The sequence below is a fragment of the Pyrus communis genome, chromosome 9 (assembly GCF_963583255.1).
Source record: "Pyrus communis chromosome 9, drPyrComm1.1, whole genome shotgun sequence".
Lineage (NCBI taxonomy): Eukaryota > Viridiplantae > Streptophyta > Magnoliopsida > Rosales > Rosaceae > Pyrus > Pyrus communis.
This window is the reverse complement of record NC_084811.1, coordinates 17,207,643-17,230,902: the sequence shown is the minus strand read 5'-3', so window position 1 is coordinate 17,230,902 and position 23,260 is coordinate 17,207,643. Positions and strand designations below refer to the sequence as shown.

The following is a 23,260-nucleotide window of genomic DNA, read 5'->3' as shown; positions in this document are numbered from 1 at the left end:
GCATGTCTTTTGGTTTACCAAAGTGATGAAGACAAAAATAGATTAAGCTCTAGATCAAGAATGTGGCGTGTACCAAGGTAACATGTGTCGGAATTGCAAAACAAGAAGAAAAAATAAAGTTTGAAAAAATAAAGAAAAGAAAAGAAAAAAAAAATGAATAAAGAAGATGCAATTTCCAAATCCTTCATTAGCGCACGTGTGTCTAGGACACCAAGAATAAACAACGAAGATCAATTCAAGAAGAGAGAGATTGCTGGTTTCACAACAAAGACACTTTGGTATGTCCCAAGCTCTAGTATTTCCTATCCATTCTTTCGTAGCCTCTAGCCTAAGCCTTACATTACAACCTTGTGAAAGACCTAGCTGATCTTTGGGGATATATTCATAGGTGATGGTAAGTATGTGTGCTATCCATATTCTTAGTATTTGATTCATTTCATAAGATCTGTTCAAAAAATGTGCTTTTGTTTTATATTTCATATGTGAGAATTTTTGAATCCCTTTTACATAATTTCACTCATATGTGTTCGTGGAAATACTACACCTTAGGAACTGAGTGAAAATTTGAATGATATCTATGAGGACTAGAGTTGAGGCGAATTCTATCCTTAGCATTTGAGTATGGTGTCTTTGAAGACATGCGTCATGGAGTAATATTCTTACACTCTACATATGATACGATTCTTTGAAGTGGTAGACTTTTGGTTTGAATGTATGACAAAGCTTTCATTGGTTCTTATTAGTTTGTTTCAAGTATGCTTTAACCAATTTGTTTGCAGAGTCTGTAGATGTGTGTGGGCGTCATCACTGTAACTCAGGAGACACAACTCCTCTTACTAGGGACACCTAGAGGTTTAAAGGCTTGTTGCACATGCTCAGTGCAATCGTTTAGGCAGCAAAAGTGGTATAGTTAGATTTTTCTTTGTTTTGTTTGTTTTCAATTTTAGTTTTTCTCGAGGACCGACAAAAACCAAGTTTGGGGGTAGTCGATAACTTGTATATTTCATACATTTATACCATCCATTCCTAGCCCCTTTGTGATATTTTTGAGTTAAACTAGTTGCATTTTACCCTCTTTTGTGTTAGCGTGCGGCTAATTGTATTTTGGAGCTCAGTTGAGGACAAATAAGGCAAAATGATGCTAAAAGTGGAGAATTGAATAAGGATGTTGATGTAGACAAATAATTAAAAGTGGAAAGTGAATATGGTGATGAATATGGCTCTTTATAAGACCAATAACAGCAAAAAAATGTGGGAATTAAATGCCCAATTATTAGGATGTATTGGCAATCTGTAACAACCTTTTTAACCTTATAAAACTGAGAGTTTCAGCAACTTTTACATATGCTTCCCCTTGGGGTCGCCCATAGCTCTCTCTCTTCTCTTTCTTTGGCCTTCCTTCCAGAAACAAAATCCTTTCTGCATTCACAATCCCCAACCACCAAAGAAACCACGCAGCCGCATTATTCTTGGAGAAGTTCAACATCAGAATTGCTTCAAGGGGGTTTCTTCTATGAACTTTAATTTCACTCATGTTGTTCTTGATTTTTATATAATTTGTAATCATGTTGTGTAATTAAGTTCATTGTTGGGGAATTCGATGTAGCCTTGCAAACCTACTCTATGTTATTAAGTTAAAGTACTCAAATTACCAATTTGTGTTCTTATTTCATTCACTTATTTTATAGTATAATTTTTTTTGTTAATCTTAATGTTTGATCACCATTAGTGACACACCCCGACCGAGATCAGGGAGTGTTGGCCGTCACACGAAGGTGACGTAACCATGTGCACGTGCAGAAGCTAATAGAGTAGTAATATAAAAAGTACGAATAATTAAAAACTAGCATACAAAGTACTAAAACAAGTGCTAGTGTAAGTGAGACACAAGTTCAGAGCAAGTCTACAGCAGTCCAAAAGAAAGGATGCGACAATAGTACACCCGAAGGTGACCCTACGCTGGTGAGTGTCTGTTAGAAATGCCGGAAAAAGCCCTATGGGAAACCACCGAAACTGCTAATCAACTAGAACCTGGAGGGGCGCAAAACAAAAGCGTGAGTGGGCAAAAACAAAGCTTTTCGAAAACCATTTAGTAAAATACATTCTAACCCCTCGCCGTAAAACCTGTATACTTCCCAGAAAATAACATATATACGTATGTATAGATATGCCAAACATGCTCAAGGGTATGCCAATCATGCTCAAGGGTATGCCAATCATGCTCAAGAATATGCCATGTCGGAACCTCATAATGAAATGCAAGTGCTCAAGTATAGATCGTAATCATAACATATAATCTGGCAGCCGGAGTCACCTAACGTGACCTATACGGCTGCATATAGAGCTCAAATCTCAAACTCAACAACTGAACCTGCCCACGAGTCGGAACCACCTAAAGTGGTCTGTACTACAGGCCTGGGCGTAATACATATATACGCTCTAGTGCTATGATAGGAGCATATTTAGGCGACTTACTTAGCTTGTTTTCATGCATTTATATTGTTAATTCATAGTTGTTTTAGTAGTTTAAGCCATTTTCGTGTGTTTTTAGGTTCATATGGCTAAGGAAGCAAAAAGATGCATTTTGGAGCATTTTGGAGCAAAATTGGACTTGGAATGGATAGCTTATGTTTGGAGCAAATGGAATGGACGAAATTGAAGGATTCCTAATCCATTGCAGCCACATGCACCCATAATCATTCACACCTTGCAGCCACATGCATTCACTCTTCATAAATCAGCCACATGCACATTCAATCATTCACACCAAAACCTTGCACATGCTTTCCCATTTCATTATTCATTCACTTTGCACCACCAATTCAGCCACATGCACTTATTCCTTCATTATTTCACCCACATGCTCTCCCATTTCAGATTGCATTCCATTCATTCCAGCCATTCCACATGCATTTCCAACCCACATGCACCCTTTAATCATTCAACCATGCAACCACACATTCACCCACATGCATTCCCCTTACAATTTCAGCCATCCCACTTCATCATTGCACATGCATTCACCCTTTAATCCATTGCAGCCACATGCACTCCCATTTTCTCCCAAAACATTGCACATGCATTTTCAGCTTTCCACCAAGTTCCTAGCTGTCATGTTCCCTCTTTTTCACCTATAAATAAGCATCCATTGCAGCCACAAATCACTCACTCTTCCATTTCAGAATGTAGACATCAAACCACCATTGCCGTGCTCTCCCTTACAATCCAAACACCATCCCCCTTCCATTTTCACCACTCCCCAAACCATTCACACCATCAAACTATCCTTAGACCTTGTGCTACAACGAAGAGGAAGATAAGAGGGCCTAAACGTTCATACAATTCAAGTTTGAGTTGCTGGAATGTTTAGGTGTTTCTTTGATTTCAATGTTTAATTTCAATACTCTTTGTTTTGTACGTATGAGGAATGGAAGAGAAGAGTGCCTAAACGTTCATACAATTCAAGTTTGAGTTGTTGGAATGTTTAGGTGTTTCTTTGATTTCAAAGTTATGCGGGAAGTCGAAATATATGTTTATGCTTGCATTTTGATTTGATTACTTCTAATTGCGTTTCATAAGTTGTGGATTCAATTCGTTTAACTGTTTGATTGATAACTTATTTATGTATGTTTATTGAGAGTGCACACTTAATTTTCATGCATGAATATGACGCTAGAATATAAGTGAGTTTCACCTAATAGTTACAAACTTATATTCACAAGTAGTGGAGGTTGCTTATAAACAATCGCGTTAAACGAATTCTTGGCATAAGTTTCATGCGTATTCCATAGTAACGAATGCCTCGTCAACACTTATAATTTTCATAGAGTGTAATGATTCTTGCTTGTATCTCTATTATGCAATCATGTAGGGGACTTGTGGGGAATGTTTTGGGTTGTTGTATGCAATCATCCAATTCAATAACGTTAGGAAGATTTGAAAGTTAATTTAAGCGGATCTAATTAACTTGGAGCATTGAGAATTCATGATTTGTTGAAATGCAATTGGAAATCGTTTTATTATGCAAGTATAACATATGTGGAGATGAACCCCGTAGCTAACTTTCCATCCATTCAATTCCATCAATTTGTTCTTTCTTTTCTTGTTTCTATTTTCATGTTTAATTTAACTTGTTAGTCAATTATGTTAAACATGTGGAACTAATTTCTTTTTAGTTAGAGGCGAATTTGAAGCCATGAACATATGTTGGTTATGATTTGATTTACTCCAGTTATGAATTCATGAACTTTAGATGTGGGTTACTTTTCTGTTTTGATTAAGAACTTGTTTATGTATGTGGGTTGAGGGTCGACACTTAATTTGCATGCCTAAACTTGATGCTAGGATATAAGGGAATTTCACCTAATCGTTATGAACTTATATTCATGAGTAGTAAAAATCGCTAGTCACGATTGTGTTTAGTAAACCCTAGGCTGGATTAACATGCGTATTCCATAGTTATGAATGCCTAGTCGATGTTTATGATTTCCGTTGAACTTAATGATCTTTGTTGAATGTCTCTATCATGCGTATTCCATGTTAGGGACTTTGATTAGGAATAATTTGGTTGTAATGCGTATCCCATTCAATCCAATGAATCTAGGGAAATCTGAAAGTTAGTTTAAGCGGACCTAATTAACTTGGAGCATTGTCATTCATCGTTTGTTGAAGTCATAACTGGGAGTCAAATTATATGCTTATGTTCATGTGTGGATAAGGAACCCTCTAACTAGTTTTTCATCATTCTATTCCATCAATTTCGTTTGTACAATCTGTTTTGTTTCCAAGTTTCTGTTTTAGTTTTAAATTCGTCAAAACCAATCCCCCATTTATTTTAAAGTGTTAGATTAGTTAGAATTACATTTAGTTTGTGTTTTTAAGAGTCTTGAGTCAAGTCATAACTTAATTTCGTCCAAATTTGTGTTTGTACTCAAAACTGCCCAGAAAGTGGTTTTTAGGCAGTTTTGAGTGTTTTGGGTGATGTTTGAGTCTTTTGGTTTGTTTTAGTGTTTTAAAGTTTAGTTTTACATTCTTTGAGTCTAGTTTAGTGTTTTATATTACGTTTTTGAGTCAGTTTCCAAGTGATTAACAATCCCTCCTAATCCCCGGTCCAGAACGATCCCTACTTATACTTATACTACAATTTGACAAAAAGAGGGTTTAATTTGTGTGCGTATAAATCACGCATCATACTACGATCACGTGAAGGCTGTGCGAATAATCGCGGGTCACCTACGAGTCGGAACCACCTAAAGTGGTCTGTACGACAGGACTGTGCACTTAACTTGGATCCAAGCTGAGCGTGTGGTGCGGAAGGTGAACATCACGTGAAGGACTGTGCCCTACTTTGGGCGGGAGCACTAACACCGGTGGTGCAGGTTATGAGCTCTCTAAGCATCTCAAACTACTACTGAATGTAAATATGAATAACACTTACCTGGCACTTACCTGTGCGTCCACAGCACCCAATATGCATATGTATATATATGCAACTACTAACATAACCAACGATGCATGAATAACGATAATGTAATGCATGGCATAAACTAATAAACATTAATTCAATTTCTGGGAAAATATAGTATATAGGTATATACGGAAAACCAAAAACCCACTCACTGGTATGTGGAAGGGTCGTAGCCCCCTTGCCTCGAGTGACCACGCTCGTCCTCGGGATACGTATCACCTATATGTGAAACAACTATAAAAACGTCAATTTTAAAGCACATAACCAACTTCTTGTAATAACTTCTCATACATTGCTCAAATTGGACAAATGAATATACCAACGTGCTCTACACAACCTCAGGATCACACCCATACTTTTAGAAAAAAATTTCACCGCCACACGCGCCCCCACGCGCCGGCCAAGGCACGGCCACACGCGCTGGCCACGCTCAGGCACGTGCCTGGCATGCTGACGGCGTCAACTGACGCTGTGAGAAATATTCCGTTACTTCTAACGGATTTCGTCAACGGCGTCAGGAATATTCCGTCGGATTTAACGGAATATTCTGTCTCCTTCTCCAGCGAACCTCCGGAAAACTGGGAAATTTTAAAATCGTGTTTTCTCACTCGTTTCTCAACCATTTTTCATGATTCTTGCACCAAAACGACGCCTATAACTAGTAGAACAACGATATACAAGTTTTAAGGGTAAAAAACCACCAGAACTTACCTGTGCAAACTATCCAAAACGGGCCAACTCCGACCACGGTGATCCCGACGTCAAAACTCTTCAAACGAAGCACTCCGAGGCTCCTTGGGACACCACCAAGCTACCTACGAGCTTCAAATTTCCTAAAACGTTAGTATTTACGTTCGCATGAATAGTACTCAAATCGGACCACCTTGAAACGACGTGAAAACGTTAGAGTTCTCACCTGAAAATGGTACGATCGTGCTCCTCTCAACCTCACGAGCTTGAAGGTGTACTTGGTTTCCTCGATCTGTAAGGGTTTGGTGTAGTTGTGTGTGTGTCCGTACGTTTCCAAAGAGAAGGGAAGGAATGGAGCTCGGGAGAGAGAGACAGGGAAAGGGACAGGGGATAGAGGAGAGTGACAGTGTGTGTGTGTGTGGCCCAGCACATGCCACACCACACAAAACAACCAATAATGTAACGAAAATGAACTAGGGGCAAAGTAGTCATTTCACACGTACGATTTCGATAATTTCGAGACGGGATGTCACAATTAGGGCTGCTTATAGATTATTTGATCAAGGTTATAGTACACATCATGCTTAATCTTGGTAGACATGTGAATGAATGAAGAAACTGCTATGCATACATCCTGACATGTGATTTCTTTGGTTCTTTGAAGTTTTCTTGTTCTTAATGGATTCTTATTTGGTAATCTAAGTTGAACATCACAGCTAGGTTGCAGATTATGAGTACTTGTTCACAACCACACATCAAATGGATGATCATAAATGAGTAAAACGAACCCTAGTTGCAGATTGGAGAGTTGAATGTGTTTTGACTTAATTTTCATGAAATTGGCTTGTAATGGTGAAATCAGTATCCCTAGTTCATTTCTCATCGTTTCTGAATCATTCTATTATTCATATTTACTTTCTCTTGCATTTTAAGTTACTTTACTTTTCAAATCAAAATCCAAACTCAATTTGTTAGTTTCATTGTTTAGTTAGGGTTCACATAAAACTAGTAATTTGTAGAGGTCTAATCAATCCCTGTGCTTCGACGCCCTTACTTGTGCCATTATACTATCCTTATATTTGCACTTGAAAGGAACACAACAACCATTAATTTAATTTTCTTAACAAATAAAGGTGAATTACTAAATATACTTTATTTTTAAAAGAAAAATATTTATAAACTTTATCTTAAACATATAATCCAACGTTTAACAATAAATCATAATCCAGCATTCAATATATAATCCAACATTTATGCTGCTTCATGTTTTCAGCTTTTTTTTCAAAGTTCATTTTTGCTGCTTTACATTTTCAGCTTTTTTTCATCCAAACTGTGAAAATAACTTGTTTTTAAGTGTTTACCAAACACTTTTTTGAGCTTAGCTTTTTTTTATACCCATTTTTTTTTTATAAAAGCATTCAGTCTCAAATAGAACGAATTTTGAATTGGGGCATTTTGATATAGATGCCTCAAATTTGAATGTTTTTAATCAAACATCTATAACTTTTAAACTTTTGATCAAGCATTCTTCTACTAATTTTTAATTAAAAATTATGATTTTATTGTATTTAATTAACCAACTAGTTCAGAAAATAATATCACAAATATTCTAAAATCACCACAAACATCCTATCTTATCTTATCATAATTCGTTCAAAATGAATTTTTCTTATTCAAATAATTTGTTGTTTTAAATTCTAAAAACACATAAACATTCTATTAACATACAATTATGAAATATAACATGCACATATATTAAATATAACGTACCAAACAGATATATTAAATATAACATACTAATCATTTGGTACGTTATTGGTACATTATATAAATTTAATCTGGGTACGTATTAGTATTTTGGTACGTTATAAAATATTGCTTTTGGTACGTTATGCAATTCTTTATTTAGTATGTACCAAGTTATTAGTACGTTGTATTATCCTTATTTTGGTACGTACAAAACTTATGGTACGTTATGTGTAAGTTGTGTAACCCAAAAAACTACATCTCAATTTTAATTATAAACGACTCTTGGTTTTTTTTTTTTTTTTTATAATCTATATAAAATGTTGAGTTGGAAATTGGAAAAGCTATATTTCATCTAATTAATCTTGAACCCCAGTAGATATAATTGAATTCTTAAATTGAGGAAGGGATGAGATTCCATAAAAATAACAATAAATTAATGAATATTGTTGAGTGTATTTTTTTTTTTTTACATAGAAATGGATTTAAAAGAATTTATAAAATACTTAAATTAAGAATACACATAGAATATAAAGTTTAATTAAAAGTAAAAACACTTTAATAAAAAGTTGAAAAAGTAATAGATGTTTAATTTAGAAAAATTTAAAATGAGATATCTAATTTTAATTTATCCTTCTGAATTTCAAGGATAAAAGTGATTTTTAAGTTACATGACAAAGTTGGATCAAAATAGAGATCATGTAAAAAATGTCTTTGATTTTTACATAGAAGAATACACAGAGAGGCCTGAGAAATCTTAAAAACACAGATTGCGGTTGTCAACTGTGAAGGTCGTTGTTGCTTCTTCGTGCTTCACTGAGAAGATGAACGGCGGCCCATCTGGTTTCCGTGAGTACATTCTCTTCCCCAGATTTGCCCTCTCTTACATTTCATATCCTTCTACTCTCGATTGTCTTTGTATTGCATGACGCAGAAGCTTTGTCCTTTGTTTATCGCAGACAATGCTCCGGTTACCAGAGCCTTCGTCGTCGCCAGCGGTCTCTTCACCGTCTTCTTCGGGATCCAGGGCCGTTCTAGCAAGCTTGGATTGTCATATCTGGTGCTCTCTTTCTTAACTTTTTAATGCTTTTTTTTTTTATTTTGTATTATTTTTCCATGATTTATTTGTTATTGATGTTCAATATTGACGAATTGCTGCAATTAAGGTGTAATTGCAAATGGGTTTTGTTCCAAAATTGTTTATTTCTGATTTTTTAATTGATTTTGATGTTAAATGTTTTGTCGAATTTGGGTTTTGTTTCCTGCGTAAGTCATCATTCTTCAGCACGTTATGGTCAACATTATAGGTTTTCGGCTCGTAACTGCGTATGCTGTATAGCTCTTCACTTATTCATCACCGGTATTATAGATTTTCAGTCAACTAGATGTTGATTTTGGGTTGAATTGGAGATAGGTTTTTCACTTCGGTTGGAATAGATATACCTCAGACTGGAATTGATTTTTGTGGGGTTAACTGGATTTTCTAATTGCTGCGTGCTTTACTTTCAGTTTCGGTTCACTTGTCAGTCACATTTGGATATTGATTTTCCACTCTTCCGTTGAACTGTCTTGCCCTGCTACTTCTGGATTAGTTTAAAGAGACAGCAGGGATTTGATATTGGCGTTGAACTCTACTGGGATGCTAAGTTACTTCAACTTTCCATTGAACATAATATCATTGTATCATATTACCAGGTGTCTCGAGTTGAAAATCCACAAAACATTTGGATCGGTAGATGAAACCAAACAACTGTTATTCAGCTTGGTTGATTGTGTAGAATGAAATCCCCAATCTCAAATTTTTTAGGTAGTGAAGGGTTCTAGGAACTCTTAAATGTATTGGTAATTCTGATCAAATTATTTGTCTTTTTTTTTTGTCAGGACATATTCGGGAAGTTTCGCCTTTGGAAGTTAATTGTGTCAATTTTTGCCTTTTCATCCACACCAGAACTGATGTTTGGGCTGTACCTGCTATACTACTTCAGGGTCTTTGAGAGACAAATAGGTTCCAATAAGTACTCGGTGAGTAATCTATTGGCGTAAAATATTCACGACACCTCCTTTGATACTGTATTAAGAGTACCTGTCTCAGATGTTATATCACTGATATCTTGTGCCTAAATAACAGACTAAACTGGTTCCATACTTTGTATTGCAAATCTTTTAGAATTTCACCAGGTTGGATGAGTTATAACATATCAAAAACTATGAAGGGCTTGATTGGATTTTGTGAAGGCACCAGTTTTCTCCAATTTGCATCACATGATAAAATTAGATATAGAGCATAGGCTTGTTAGTGAAATATTATTCTTTTAGAGCGAGGCTTTTTTATGAGGAAAATAGTACTTTATTATAGAGATTAAAATCACAATACGCCTACATGTGGACCAGAGTTCCACCAACAGAACGGTACAAACCTACAAACAAATCCAAAATACACCTCTACACTGTAATACAATGGTAACGAAAAACTATCCTACAGAAGCTCTGCCAACATGCTAAAATTACTGAAAATGAAAGATCCCTAAAAGCTGGAGTAAAAGAATCCACAAGGATGCCCACAACCTCACCTTTTGGGTTTTTACCAGAAGTCTCCGCTGCATCCCCTTCCATAGATTTCAAAAAATTCTTCTATTTCTCTCCAACCAAGTTACCCAAAAAATAGCTATCACAGCACAATTTGAACATAGTCTTGCATTCCACCACCAAAAGACAAGTACGTTCACAAAGAATGTTTGTAGGTGACTGGGAATAGCACAGTTAAACCCCTTCCAAACAAATTATTTGATTACCAACCAACTAAAGCCTTTAAGAAACAACAAAAGCCAACGTGCGCATCAAGCCAAGTTCATCACTTTCACTATAATGTGGCTTTTAATTACATACCATGAACCAATGAAAGGAAGGGAGATTCCGAGAATTCAGTTGTGACTTGGCACTTTATATTATACCACAATGGGGATCTGGCCTCCATTCTCGATTACAGTTGCTGCACCACATTTTCACCTCTTAGATTCCAATTCTGCCCAACAACATTGTAATATTCTGTCTGGAGGTCATACCGCAACCACCATACATCTCATTGCCTTTACTTTCATTGTTACCGCATCAGTCATCATTCATGGTTGCCTAACATCACAGAAATGCAGAAACCTTTAAAACAATTATTCTGTTACAACCCAACGACATTCTTTAGTGAACCAAATATGCCAAGGGTTTGGTGGATGGGATGTTGGACACTTATTTTACCACTAGTGAGTGAATGGAGAAAATATGATCTGTTAACTAATATGGAATGGCCTAGATACGTAGTTGTGTGTGGAGGGTTGACTGAGGTGCATTAATAACATGATATATTACAGGCTATTTTATATACCTCAAGTGGGCCTAGATACATAGTTCTATGCAGCTGGTGGTTGTTAATTACTAATGTTGTCTCACTTGCACCATTCAACAATATATCATACAATGCAGAATGCAAACATTGATTTTTTGCTTTTTGTCATTTATGTTGATTCCACTGTTAATAATCTGTCTACATTGATTGTGCAGGTGTTCATTTTATACACTGTAATGGTATCATTACTCTTTGAGATCCTTGCTCTGGCAATCCTTAAAGGTGTGGATTGTTTTTTGCATTCTTTTTATTTGTAAAGTTATGTTTCATAATTCATAATCATATCTTGCCTTTTGTTTCTTTACTTGTCTCCATGCTGCTGGTCCTTAGTTACCTTGTTTTCTTGCATGCAGTTGTCTATTTGTACAGGACAGTACTTTTAACTATTTTGGAAAATCTCAAGCCTTTTAGAAATCATTAATGAAAAATTGACTATGGCAAAGCTCTGTTGAAAAACCTATTTCCTTCTGTAAGAGCATAAGAGCAGTTTCTTTTTATGATGTTTGTTGAGGTTTGTATAATCTGATCCATTCTAATGCAAACCTGCCTAGTATTGGGCCGTGGAGATATCCCTATGCCTTGTTTGTTGCTTTTCCAAACCTCACTTGGTGTTTCTCAATTCCAAAATTGCCAATTCGGAAAACAGGAATCTGTAATGTCTTACGGCATGGTATTTTGGATGAATAGGTAGTTGTCATCTTCCTTTCTACAACAATAGTCAGTGCAACTTTGTATATCATGGCTTCTTGATATGGGTTGTGGCAGCATCAGCGCTTGATGAAATCACAAGCATTTCCAACTGCTGGTTGATTAGCTCACCTGGCCCTTCAAGTTGTGCCAAGTTTCAATTTTACAATGTAGACAACCCATACCGGAGGTTACTTACATTAGTACGGAATTTAAAGAAAACCCTTTGTAGTTGAAATATTATATTGCAGATTGTTTGATTTCCTGGTTAAAGCATTGTTTTGGTTTTTCCGTGTATTACACTGATAAAGTACGGCGTCCAATTCCCTTGTCTTTTGCAGATCCAGCAGTAAACCTAGTGACTTCAGGACCTTATGGTCTTATATTTGCATCTTTCGTACCCTTTTTCTTTGATATTCCAGTTTCAACACGCTTTCGTGTATTTGGTGTTCGCTTCTCGGATAAGTCTTTCATATATCTAGCCGGCCTACAGGTAAAATGTGTGCAATCAAAGTATTCCATCTAACCATAGATGTTGAAGAACTATAGCTGTTTACTTTCCCCGGGCACTAAATTCTAAATGTTGTTCTCTCTTGCAGCTTCTTTTATCATCCTGGAAAAGATCAATCTTACCAGGGATATTTGGAATCATTTGTGGTTCCTTATATCATCTGAATGTCTTCTGTATCCGCAAAGCGAAGGTTATATTTCAATCTGACTTTTGAGGTTCACTTAAAAAGAAAAAAGAAAAGGAAAAATATGCATTCAAAATGACAGTAATTAACATTTTTTAACGCTCTGAACTCTCTAAGATATAGTTAGATTGGGCCTTGGCAATGGAAAAGTAAAGCCTGGCTTTTGCGAACTGCTATTTAAAATAAATTATTTTCTTGAATTAAGGAGGATCGATAAATCATGTTCTCAATGGCGCTATTAAACCTTTGATTTTTCAGTGTGAAATATGGCAGCTTTTCAATATTTGGACATAATTCACTCTGGATTTTAATCAGTTACGAATTTCACTAAAATTCAGTGTTTTTATTTTTTTTTTCCTGCAATTCCATTAGTGTATTGCTTTTAGTTGACCAAGTGCATTGTTTACATTTTTATTTATTTAGACTTTTCCATTCTTTTACAAGGAACGGTGGATTTATGTCCACATGTGTCTCTGTGCATGTACATGCGTCACTTATGTGTCTGTCTGTATACATGCATGTATTTATGGGATATGATTCGATCTCGGATTCTGCTGAGTTACTTTTTAGTTAAAAGAAATTCAATTAAGACTGCCTGCTGAGTTACGCATTCTGCGGGATATGAATTTGGTCGTGCATGTACTTAGCCTTCTTATTTCTCACTTACATTTACAAACGTCAACACTTCAATATTATCAGGTCAATAGAGTTGCTTATTTTGCATTTAAGACTTTCTTAATTAATTCAATTCATTCTTATGCATGTCTTCTCTTTTTTTACAGTTCCCAGAATTCGTTGCTTCTTTTCTTTCACGGCTTTCTTGGCCATCAATGGGGACTCCGCCAGCAGCACCATCTAGAAATGTTGTGGGAAATGCACCACCATTCACAGCTCGGCAAGTAGAGGCAAGCATTCTTCTGTTTTCAATATTGTAGATACACGTTAGATGGGCAGTTAATCTCTATTTGCTGTTTAACTAAACAAAAGTCTATTTTCCTTGAAAGACGAAGGCATACTAATCAAAACATTACTTTATGGGAACAACATTTGCTAAAGGTGGCACCACAATGCAGGACTAAGGCTGATCAAAATAGAATGCAGGTTTAGTCAAACTGGGATAGGGACCAGAATGTTTCGCTTGAGTGAGTGAGATTAGAGTTCTTGAGTACCTTTTTTAGCTTCGCATACATCTCTGTTTGATCTTGTCCACTGTTTCCGTTTGATTTATTCAAGGCCAGAATAAAGAGGGGTGTTTGAGAAGCTAAAAAAAGTGTGAAAATCACCTACCTATATAAAACTTAGAGGTAGGGCAGTTTTTATGGACCCTATTATATGCAATGTTGTGCAAGGCACGTGTTTAAGATGGCCTAGCGGTCGTAAGATAGAATTAGGGATGAAAAGGTTCGCTCCTGGTGAGTGGCACTAATTAAAGAGATGTTGAGATGACTCATTTGTGATGGTTCCAGTTTTGTACTACTCTTTTAAGTGCAGAAGCCCATTTTTACATCTCACACGCCCCTCTCAATTTTTGGCCATCAGATCAAATGAATTGAAGAAGATCAATGGCCAAACATTAATATGGGTGTGGGATGTAAAAATGGGTTTGTGAATAGCACTAGGCATCATGGAAAGTATGAATGACAAAAAGAAAAGAAATAGCATTATGACCCTCAAGTAATTTGAAAATATGATATATGTAGACACTAACGTGATGTTTATTTCGTCCTGGCTCAAATCAAGGATGAGTCGTTTTTGGTAAAATTAATTTTGGATACTGAGGCTAAGTTTTCTTTGTTCAAATATGTTCCTTTTGTTTTCTAAGATAGAACATAAATAGGCGGAATGAAACTGGGGCAGATTTAAATGAGACGCATGTCATATGGTGTTGGAAAATATTGGTGCGCAAATAAGTTTTAGATATTGAAATGAACATAGAGGAGTGCTTATATGTATTACTGAAGCTAGGCTTTTACTTATGCTGCACAAGTTAATGGATATATAAGCTTTTTGGGTGTAGTTCTGTTTTGATGTCATATAATTTTCTCGTTTGGTTTCAGAGAAACATTCCCTCTTCCATGCCGTCTGCAACGGAGCCAATGGAGGACTCCATTGCTACTCTGGTTTCTATGGGCTTTGATAGGAACTCTGCTAGACAGGCACTAGTGCAGGCTAGAAATGACATCACTGTAGCAACAAACATCCTCCTAGAAGCACAGGCCCACTAATTCCGTAATTATAGTTTTGGGTGGAAATTCCACCCTTGAGGATGAAAAATTCATCCATATTTCAGGGTGGCAAACAAATTTACCGAGGACGGGAATTGATGCGCCTTCGGAATGATGTCTGTTTTATTTATTTGCTCATTTTTGTTTTATCTTGTAGCTATTGCGCTTGTAATATGTATTAATTATTATAGTGTTTACGCAAGAGTAGGAGGATATAGAATTTGTCTGATTCATATTGGAAGCATGCATTGTTTTAAAAAGAAAACTGGAGATGTACAGTTGCAGTTAAATTACATGGAACTCCTTTTTGAGGATGCTATTTTGTGTATTGTTTCTCTTTCCAATTCTCTCCATCTCAAAATTTTGTTTTTAAAATTGAAGAAGAGAGGAAGAGAGTGAAAGCGAACGTGGGAGTGGAGATTGAGGTTTTATTTTTTATTTTTTTAGAAATGATAAAATCGTTTGAAGCGAGATTAAAAAAAAAAAAAACAATTTTGTTTTGTGAAATTACGGTACACTACATAGCTTTTTTGTAATGATAAAAGACAAAAATATCTTTTCGTCCTCTTATGGTTAACAAAGAGTTTCATTAATATTTAGTTTGGATAGGTACTCACTCTTCATTTATAAATAAAGAAAGTTGGAAGGTACTTGTATAGACAACTGGACAATAAAACCTAACCTATGAAGGTAGTTACATGAATATATAGACAAGGAAGAGGGTAATTACATAAAGTAGAAGCTAATCAAAACAGTTTATGTCACGTATTGGTTTATATCTTGCCAGTTCACAAGCTAGGATCCTCTTCCTCTGGTTAGAATTTTATTTTCTTTCAAATCGAATTGACACGATTTATGAAGTCCATCTTCTCTTTGATACAAACTATAATTATATTGAGAGAAGGGGATGACCTCAAGTGTTCTTTGGTCTTAACAGTTTTATACATATACAGAAACAAATCATGCCAAATATACCTCCATGACAACATTTTCAGTCACCTAACTGAGCTTGTGTAGGAAAGAACGAAAAACAAAACCCGAATCTCCAAAATCTTATATAATACACAGATCAACACTGCGTTTTTTTCTTGCTGCGGCTGCTCAATTTCAACCTCAGTACAATTCAAAGACTCCTTTTCCTGTGTGGATAGCTGATTTTCTCGGAAATTTTATACCATGTTAAATGGCATTCTGGCACGTCTAATGTTGTCAATGTTCCTTGGAAAGGTAGGTATTGGACCCTTTCTGCTGCTTTTCTTTGACAGATTAGATGGTGCTGACGTCAACTCGGCTTTTGTGGAGCTGGAAGGCAGGGGTGATCCAGCTTCCGCAACTGCATTGGGTGCCTGCCCAATTGAAGTAACCCAAACGAGCTTCGCAATGCACACAGGACAACTTTCCCTCCATTGCACCCTCTTCGACTGTGTAATGAGAGAACCAAGAATAAGCGAAATCACACTAAACAAGAAGATGCCAACAGCAATTAAATAAAAAAATTAATTCACAATTAATTAAATCTTAAGCTATAATTTGATTAATATAATATCAGAGTCAAACAAGTGTAACATTTATGGCATTAGGTCATAATAATCAAATTAATGAAACCAGGTAATCCTCTTCAACGACAGAGATCTACAGCTTGCTTAATTAACTATTATGGCCATGTAAAAGGTAGGTCATACAGTTATAAAAATGGCACGATCCAATTCTACATTCAAATTAATCAAATGACTATAGAGGTGTAAGTTTACCAGCCGTCATCCACTTTAGAGGCTCAACAAAAATGGATGAACATTCAGAATCAGAATCCTCATACTTGTTGTATGAGTTGCTACTTTTTCGCTTGCGCCAGCCGAAGGATTGCTCTCCCTCACCTGGAATGTGATCCACAACATTGTCCTGCAATGCAACAACTCTTCGGCATTTCTTGCAGCGGAAAGCTGGTGTAACAGTTTTTCCTTCATTCGAAGCTGCTTCCATTCCAGAGGCAACTTCACCAGCCACCCCAGGATCTGCTCCAAATTTAGAAGTGTCTATTCTATCCCCACGATGATAAGATTCACCTGAAAGGAAGGAACAAATTTTCAATTATAGCAGCAAAACAGAAATTCACATTTGCCAATAAATTTGAAAACACCACCTAAAATAACATCTCCTATGCCGAGACAAACAATGCAAATAGTAAACGAACATAAAGAAAACTGCCTTGCTATTCCTTCCCAAGGTGTCATCGCTGTTCCACTAAACATTTCTCTTCTTCTGTTAATAGTTTAGGTGGTAGATGAGGGTACAAGACATTTTCAGTTAGAGATCATGGGTACGGTAGCAGCATTTTGGAAGTTTTTACGCTAGTATTCAAAAATACATCCTGAACTTCCAGTATTTATCATCTGAAAAAACTTGATCCACTTCACTCTGGAATTTTTCTTTTAACCTATGACCGATAAAGCTTAATATGATTAATTATTTAAAAATACATCCTGAACTTCCAGTTTTTATCATTTGAAAAAACTTGATCCACTTCTCTCTGAAATTTTTTCTTTAAACGTATGACGGATAAAGCTTAAATTTGGATTAATTACCCACCCCATGGTGAAATGTATTGCTCTCAACTGGTAAAAAAAAAGGTAAGGCAATAACCGTACACAACCAATTTGGTAAGGCAATGCTCCTTAGTATCTTTCTAACAATAAATTTTTATGAGTTTAACATAACACTCGAGAAAAGCCATAATACGACAATGCTTGTAAGTTACAGCGCAAGAATTATAGCCTAGTCACTATTTCACATGGGACTCGTTAAAATTTAAAATATGAAACAATAATGTATCAATCAATATCCCTTCATAAGACAGATGATGTGGGACATAAGAAAAAAGAGGGGGAGGAGAAGAAGGGGGGAGGGGGAGGGGGATCAGTAAGCCCTATTTATTGGATAGACCATTAAGAGAAGGCAACGTAAAGAACAAGAAAATAGTGTACCCAATACTTTCAGGCGAAAAGACCTGTATATGGGGCTGGCACAATCAACCTTGAAGCCCATTTCCTCGTACATTTTGAGCTGCGACAGGATCAAATAGAAGAGTAAAATTCATTACGGGCCAATTGCAAATGAGCATAGCAGAAAGTGATGTTATCTAGTATAAAATGTGTTATAAGACAGCCTTGCATCACCTGATCAAGAAAACCGTCATTGGGGCAAACAAACTCACAGCTTTGTCTCAGGGATTTTAGTGCATCTGTAGGAATGCATAAGAGGGAAGAAAGGGGTTAAGACTGTAGCAGTTAAGCATCAGTAACCTGACTCTACCTTTTGCCCAATTCAATTGCTTAGAAATTTTTATATACTTTTAAAGTAATATATGCTTGTCAAAACTATTTTTATCACCAACAGAGAACTATTTGGATTTCAAAAAACACAACAGTTGCAAATGGTTACGTGTCAAGACAAAGAATACTTAAAGCCATGGTTTGTTCACACCTTCTTGTGATAGATTTTCTGTTCTCATCAGATATGCTGTAATGATAGCTGCACTGCAACGGACACATGCAAAGAAGTTGTAAACCATATGAATTTGAGAATTCAGAAAACTTGAAAAGCTAATAGAATGTGGGCTTTTTTTAACAAATTTCAGATATATGTTAGCAGAATTGTGCACAGCTCTAATTGTTAACTTCTCTAATAAAAATTGCATGTTGAAGAAAAAGAAAACGCAAAAAAGAAGTCCCAACAAGCAAAAAATAGAATTAAAAGATACATGGTAAAAGCAGGGTAGACTTATTAGTTTCTTTAAAAAAAATATTCACATGGTGTTTCAGCCTCATGAAGGGTTTAAAGATAATTGATCGTCCACATTCAACAATTGCGGATTTGCTATAAGAAATGGATTTGCATAACCTTCAGTAAGAGGAGAAATATCTTTAAACAAAACCTTGTTCTTCGTAGAATGAAGCTGAATGAATACCAACATAGAGCTAACTGCGACTAAGTTCAATTCTGGTAATCAAGCTGATTGAAAGTATTAACCAGAACCAGTATAAAAGTAAACACAAAAAACGACAAAGGGTCAAAATAACACGTACCTTCTAGACACACCAGCAAAGCAATGGACCAAAACAGACCCCTCTTTTCTACTCCTATCGATAAAATCAAAACACACGTCCAAATAATCCAACAAATCTTCATTCTCCGTATCTTTCAGTGGAACCCCCATCCTCACCAGCTTCAAATCCTTGCCTGCATATTCCAACAAGTACAGAAGCTTATCGGACACCAAACAACCCTTTTTCCTGTCACCGGAATCATCCTCAGAAGCTGAGGCACCACCAGACCCGCCAGCATAGACCTTCTTGATTTCCTTTGTGGGAATTGTTAGACCCTTCCATTCAGAGAAAAATGATATTGACGCTGAACTAAGAACCGATAGAATATGCGTGATCTCTGTGCTACCATTTTGGAGAATCTCTGCTGCATCACTGATGTTGCCAATGTATAGATTTTCACGAACCCGGTACGGCATGACCACTGACAAATAATGGAATTCTCCTTAACCCAAGTTCCCCCTTTCTCTACACTATTCGGCAGATTTCTGTTCGGTTACTGAAATGATGAAGGAGAAGAAAACTCATCAAATTATAAATTAAGAAATCTAACTTCATATTAGATTAGTTTCCAGTTAATAACATCCTCACACAATGTTGTGGGAATAGGATCGTCGTAGTGAATTCTGATTTTTTAAACACAGAAACAATTATTCAAAAATTTCGACTTTCTCGGCAGCCAAACAGATAATATCAAATTATAAATTAAGAATCTAACTTAATCTTATATTAGTTTTCCAGTTAATAACATCCTCACATAATGTTGTGGGAATGGGATGGGATCGTCTTAACGAATTTTGATTTTGTAAACACGAAAACAATAATTAAAAAATTTCAACTTTCTAGGCATCTCCTAAAATTTTCTCGGCAGCCAAACAGATAATATAAGTTAAGTAGTCGCAGTAAACTACTTTGCGACCCAAATGAAAAACCAAAAAAATCCCAATATTCAATGGGGAACTTCAAACAATCTGAATATAGAAAAGTAAATAAAATCCAAATAAAATTTAAATACTGAGAAAATAAATAAAATAAATAAATAAGAGAGATATTTGGAACCTCAAAATTGGGACTCCAGCGAGCGAGGGAAGGTTCCTTCTCTTATCAGCAGCAGCTTCTGCGCGTTCCAATTTTCCTAGTCAGTCCCGGTTTATATAGGAAGTGTTTCGTACGTGCGACTAACTGATGTGCCCTCTCGGGGAAAGATTCTGCACGTGCCAGTTTTGTGTACGTGGAAAGACCAGTACCGATGGATAATTGATTTGCGTTCCGTGCATTTTGGCTGATGAATATTGGTTGGCGGAACTCTTGGAACCGTTTTACTGGAGGCTTTTCCTGACCCGAAAAGAATGATAATCCTTATTGAAATTAAAGAATATTATGCGTGCAACAAATTTTTCAAGGAACTGATTTCGGAACGTCATATTTTTTTTTTCTTTTCTAATCCTTAGATTAAATAAGGGAAAAAAAATTAATAGATAAAAACTCTTAAATTCTCTAACTCGACCTCAGCTCGTCTATGATGTGAAATATTATAACACTTAAATTAAAATCCTATAATTGTAGTAGTATATGAAAGTAGGGATCGTTTTAGGCCGGAGATTAGAAGGGATGCTAATCTACTCTAAACTGACTTAAAAAACAAAACAAAACTTAAAAACACTTAACTAGACCTATATGACTCAAAACAAACTAAAAAGACTCAAAACATCACAAAACAATCAAATAGACTCAAACTAGACTCTAAAGGGTGATTTGGACAAATTGTGACATCCCACATCGCCCAGGGGAGTGATCCTTAAATGTATATTCCCATCCCTACCTAGCACGAGGCCTTTTGGGAGCTCACTGGCTTCAGAGTTCATCGGAACTCCGAAGTTAAGCGAGAAGGGGGCTAGAGCAATCCCATGATGGGTGACCCACTGGGAAGTTGCTCGTGAGTTCCCAAAAACAAAACCGTGAGGGAATGGTAAGCCCAAAACGGACAATATCGTGCTACGGTGGTGGAGCGGGCCCGGGAAGTGGTCCCCCCCGGGCCGAGATGTGACAATTTGGTATCAGAGCCATTCCCTGGCCGGAAATGTGCCGACGAGGACGTCGGGCCCCTAAGGGGGGTGGATTGTGACATCCCACATCGCCCAGGGGAGTGATCCTTAAATGTATATTCCCATCCCTACCTAGCACGAGGCCTTTTGGGAGCTCACTGGCTTCAGAGTTCATCGGAACTCTGAAGTTAAGCGAGAAGGGGGCTAGAGCAATCCCATGATGGGTGACTCACTGGGAAGTTGCCCGTGAGTTCCCAAAAACAAAACCGTGAGGGAATGGTAAGCCCAAAGCAGACAATATCATGCTACGGTGGTGGAGCGGGCCTGGGAAGTAGTCCCCCCCCCGGGCCGGGATGTGACACAAATTCTAACTTAACTTTGACTCAAAATACTTAAAAACATAAATTTAGACAGATTCTAACTAAAAGACACAACCAAGTAAAGGGGGATTGGATTTTGGACGAAATTAAGGTAAAAACAAGCATATTGTAAAGACTCTAAACAACTTGGAGGAAATTGGGGAAAAATATGGGTGATAAGCTAGCTAGAGGGTCCTTCTCCACACATGACATACTTGCATACAAATTGATTTCCAGTTGCTTTTCCAATAAACCATGAACCTCAACACCCCAGATTACCGAGAACATCACTAATTAACCCTTAGATTTTCCTTAAGTCATTGAATTGGATGGAATACGCATCGACAACCAAATTATTCTTCAATAGTTCCCTACATGAACAACATAATAGAGATACAATCAAAGATCATTAAGCTTTGTGAAAATCATAAACATTGACAATGCATTCGTAACTATGAACAGCATGACACTCCTGCCAAGAATTTACTTAACACAATTGTGACTAGCAACCTCCACTACTTATAAATATAAGTTCATAACAATTAGGTGAAACTCCCTTATATTTTAGCATCAAATTCATGCATGCAAACTAAGCGGACCCTCTTAATCAACACACAAGAATAAGTTCTTAATCAAACAGTTAAGTAAATTGTATTCACGATTTATGAAATCACAACTGAAAGTAATCAATTCATATTGCAAATATAATCATGGTTTCAATGTCTCCTTTAGCTAAAATAAGTTTAGCTCCTCATGGTTGCAAAACAAAGATAATTAAACTTAAACATTAAAAACAAAGATAGAATACACCTAGAAACACTCTAGGTGGCTGGTGCGAGATTTATACGCACACAAATTAAACCCTCTTTTTATCAATTGTAGTATAGGTGCAAGTAGGGATCGTTCTGGACCGGGGATTAGGAGGGATTGTTAATCACTTGGATTTGACTCAAAAACGTAAAAACGTAATAATAAACACTAAACTAGACTCAAAGAATGTAAAACTAAACTTTAAAACACTAAGACAAACCAAAGACTCAAAATGCTTTTAAAAACACAAACTAAAATGATTTCTAACTAAATTGACATTAAAGTAAAGGGGGATTTAAGTTTATACGAAATTAAATTAAATGAACAAATTAAAACAGAATGTAAATATGAAATTGATGAAATAGAATGGATGAATGCTAGCTAAGGGGGTCATCTCCACATATGTTACACTTGCATAGTAAAAAGATTTCCAATTACATTTCAATAAATTATGAAACTCATCACCCCGGGTTAATTAGGTCCGCTTAAATTAACCGTCAAGTTTTCCTTAAGTTAATGAATTGGATGGGTTAGCGCAACGCAATTCACAACATTCTCCAAAAGTCCTTTACGTGAACAGCACAATAAAGATACAATCAAAGATCATTAAGCATTATGAAAACTATAAGTGTTGACGAGGCATTCGTTACTATGATGAGCATGAAACTCGTGCCAAGAATTCATTTAACGCGATTGTTTATAAGCAACCTCCACTACTTGTGAATATAAGTTCATAACGATTAGGTGAAAATCACTTATATTCTAGCGTCATATTCATGCATGAAAATTAAGCGCGCATTCTTAATAAACATACATAAATAAGTTATCAATCAAACGGTTAAACAAATTGAATCAACAACTTATGAAATGCAATTAGAAGTAATCAAATCAAAATGCAAGCATAAACATATATTTCGAATCACCCCCTAGCTAAAGGGGGTTTAGTTCCTCATAACTTTGAAATCAAAGAAACACCTAAACATTCCAACAACTCAAACTTGAATTGTATGAACGTTTAGGCACTGTTCTCTTCCATTCC

The 23,260-nt window shown here is 36.3% G+C and overlaps 2 protein-coding genes across 3 annotated transcripts; one reads left to right on the top strand and one right to left on the bottom strand.

Moving 5' to 3' along the window:
• The first annotated feature begins 8,588 nt into the window (after nucleotides 1-8,588).
• On the top strand, nucleotides 8,589-15,221 carry LOC137744968 (rhomboid-like protein 20). Its single transcript, XM_068484797.1, has 8 exons — nucleotides 8,589-8,752; nucleotides 8,863-8,963; nucleotides 9,785-9,925; nucleotides 11,456-11,522; nucleotides 12,329-12,480; nucleotides 12,587-12,688; nucleotides 13,465-13,587; nucleotides 14,740-15,221. The coding sequence occupies exons 1-8, from the start codon at nucleotides 8,728-8,730 to the stop codon at nucleotides 14,905-14,907; spliced, it is 879 nt and encodes a 292-aa protein (XP_068340898.1). The 5' UTR covers nucleotides 8,589-8,727; the 3' UTR covers nucleotides 14,908-15,221.
• Nucleotides 15,222-15,784: 563 nt separating this feature from the next.
• On the bottom strand, nucleotides 15,785-20,121 carry LOC137745936 (uncharacterized). Of its 2 annotated transcripts, XM_068485968.1 has the most exons (7): nucleotides 20,067-20,121; nucleotides 18,990-19,506; nucleotides 18,388-18,440; nucleotides 18,081-18,145; nucleotides 17,889-17,967; nucleotides 16,659-16,970; nucleotides 15,785-16,328 (listed from the first exon to the last, which is right to left on the bottom strand). In XM_068485968.1, exons 2-7 carry the CDS (start codon nucleotides 19,424-19,426, stop codon nucleotides 16,174-16,176), a joined length of 1,101 nt encoding a protein of 366 aa, XP_068342069.1. In that variant the 5' UTR covers nucleotides 19,427-19,506; nucleotides 20,067-20,121; the 3' UTR covers nucleotides 15,785-16,173. The 2 variants fall into 2 exon arrangements, with proteins under 2 accessions (XP_068342069.1, XP_068342070.1); XM_068485969.1 differs by lacking the exon at nucleotides 20,067-20,121 and having other exon boundaries at nucleotides 18,990-20,022.
• Between the last annotated feature and the right edge of the window lie 3,139 nt (nucleotides 20,122-23,260).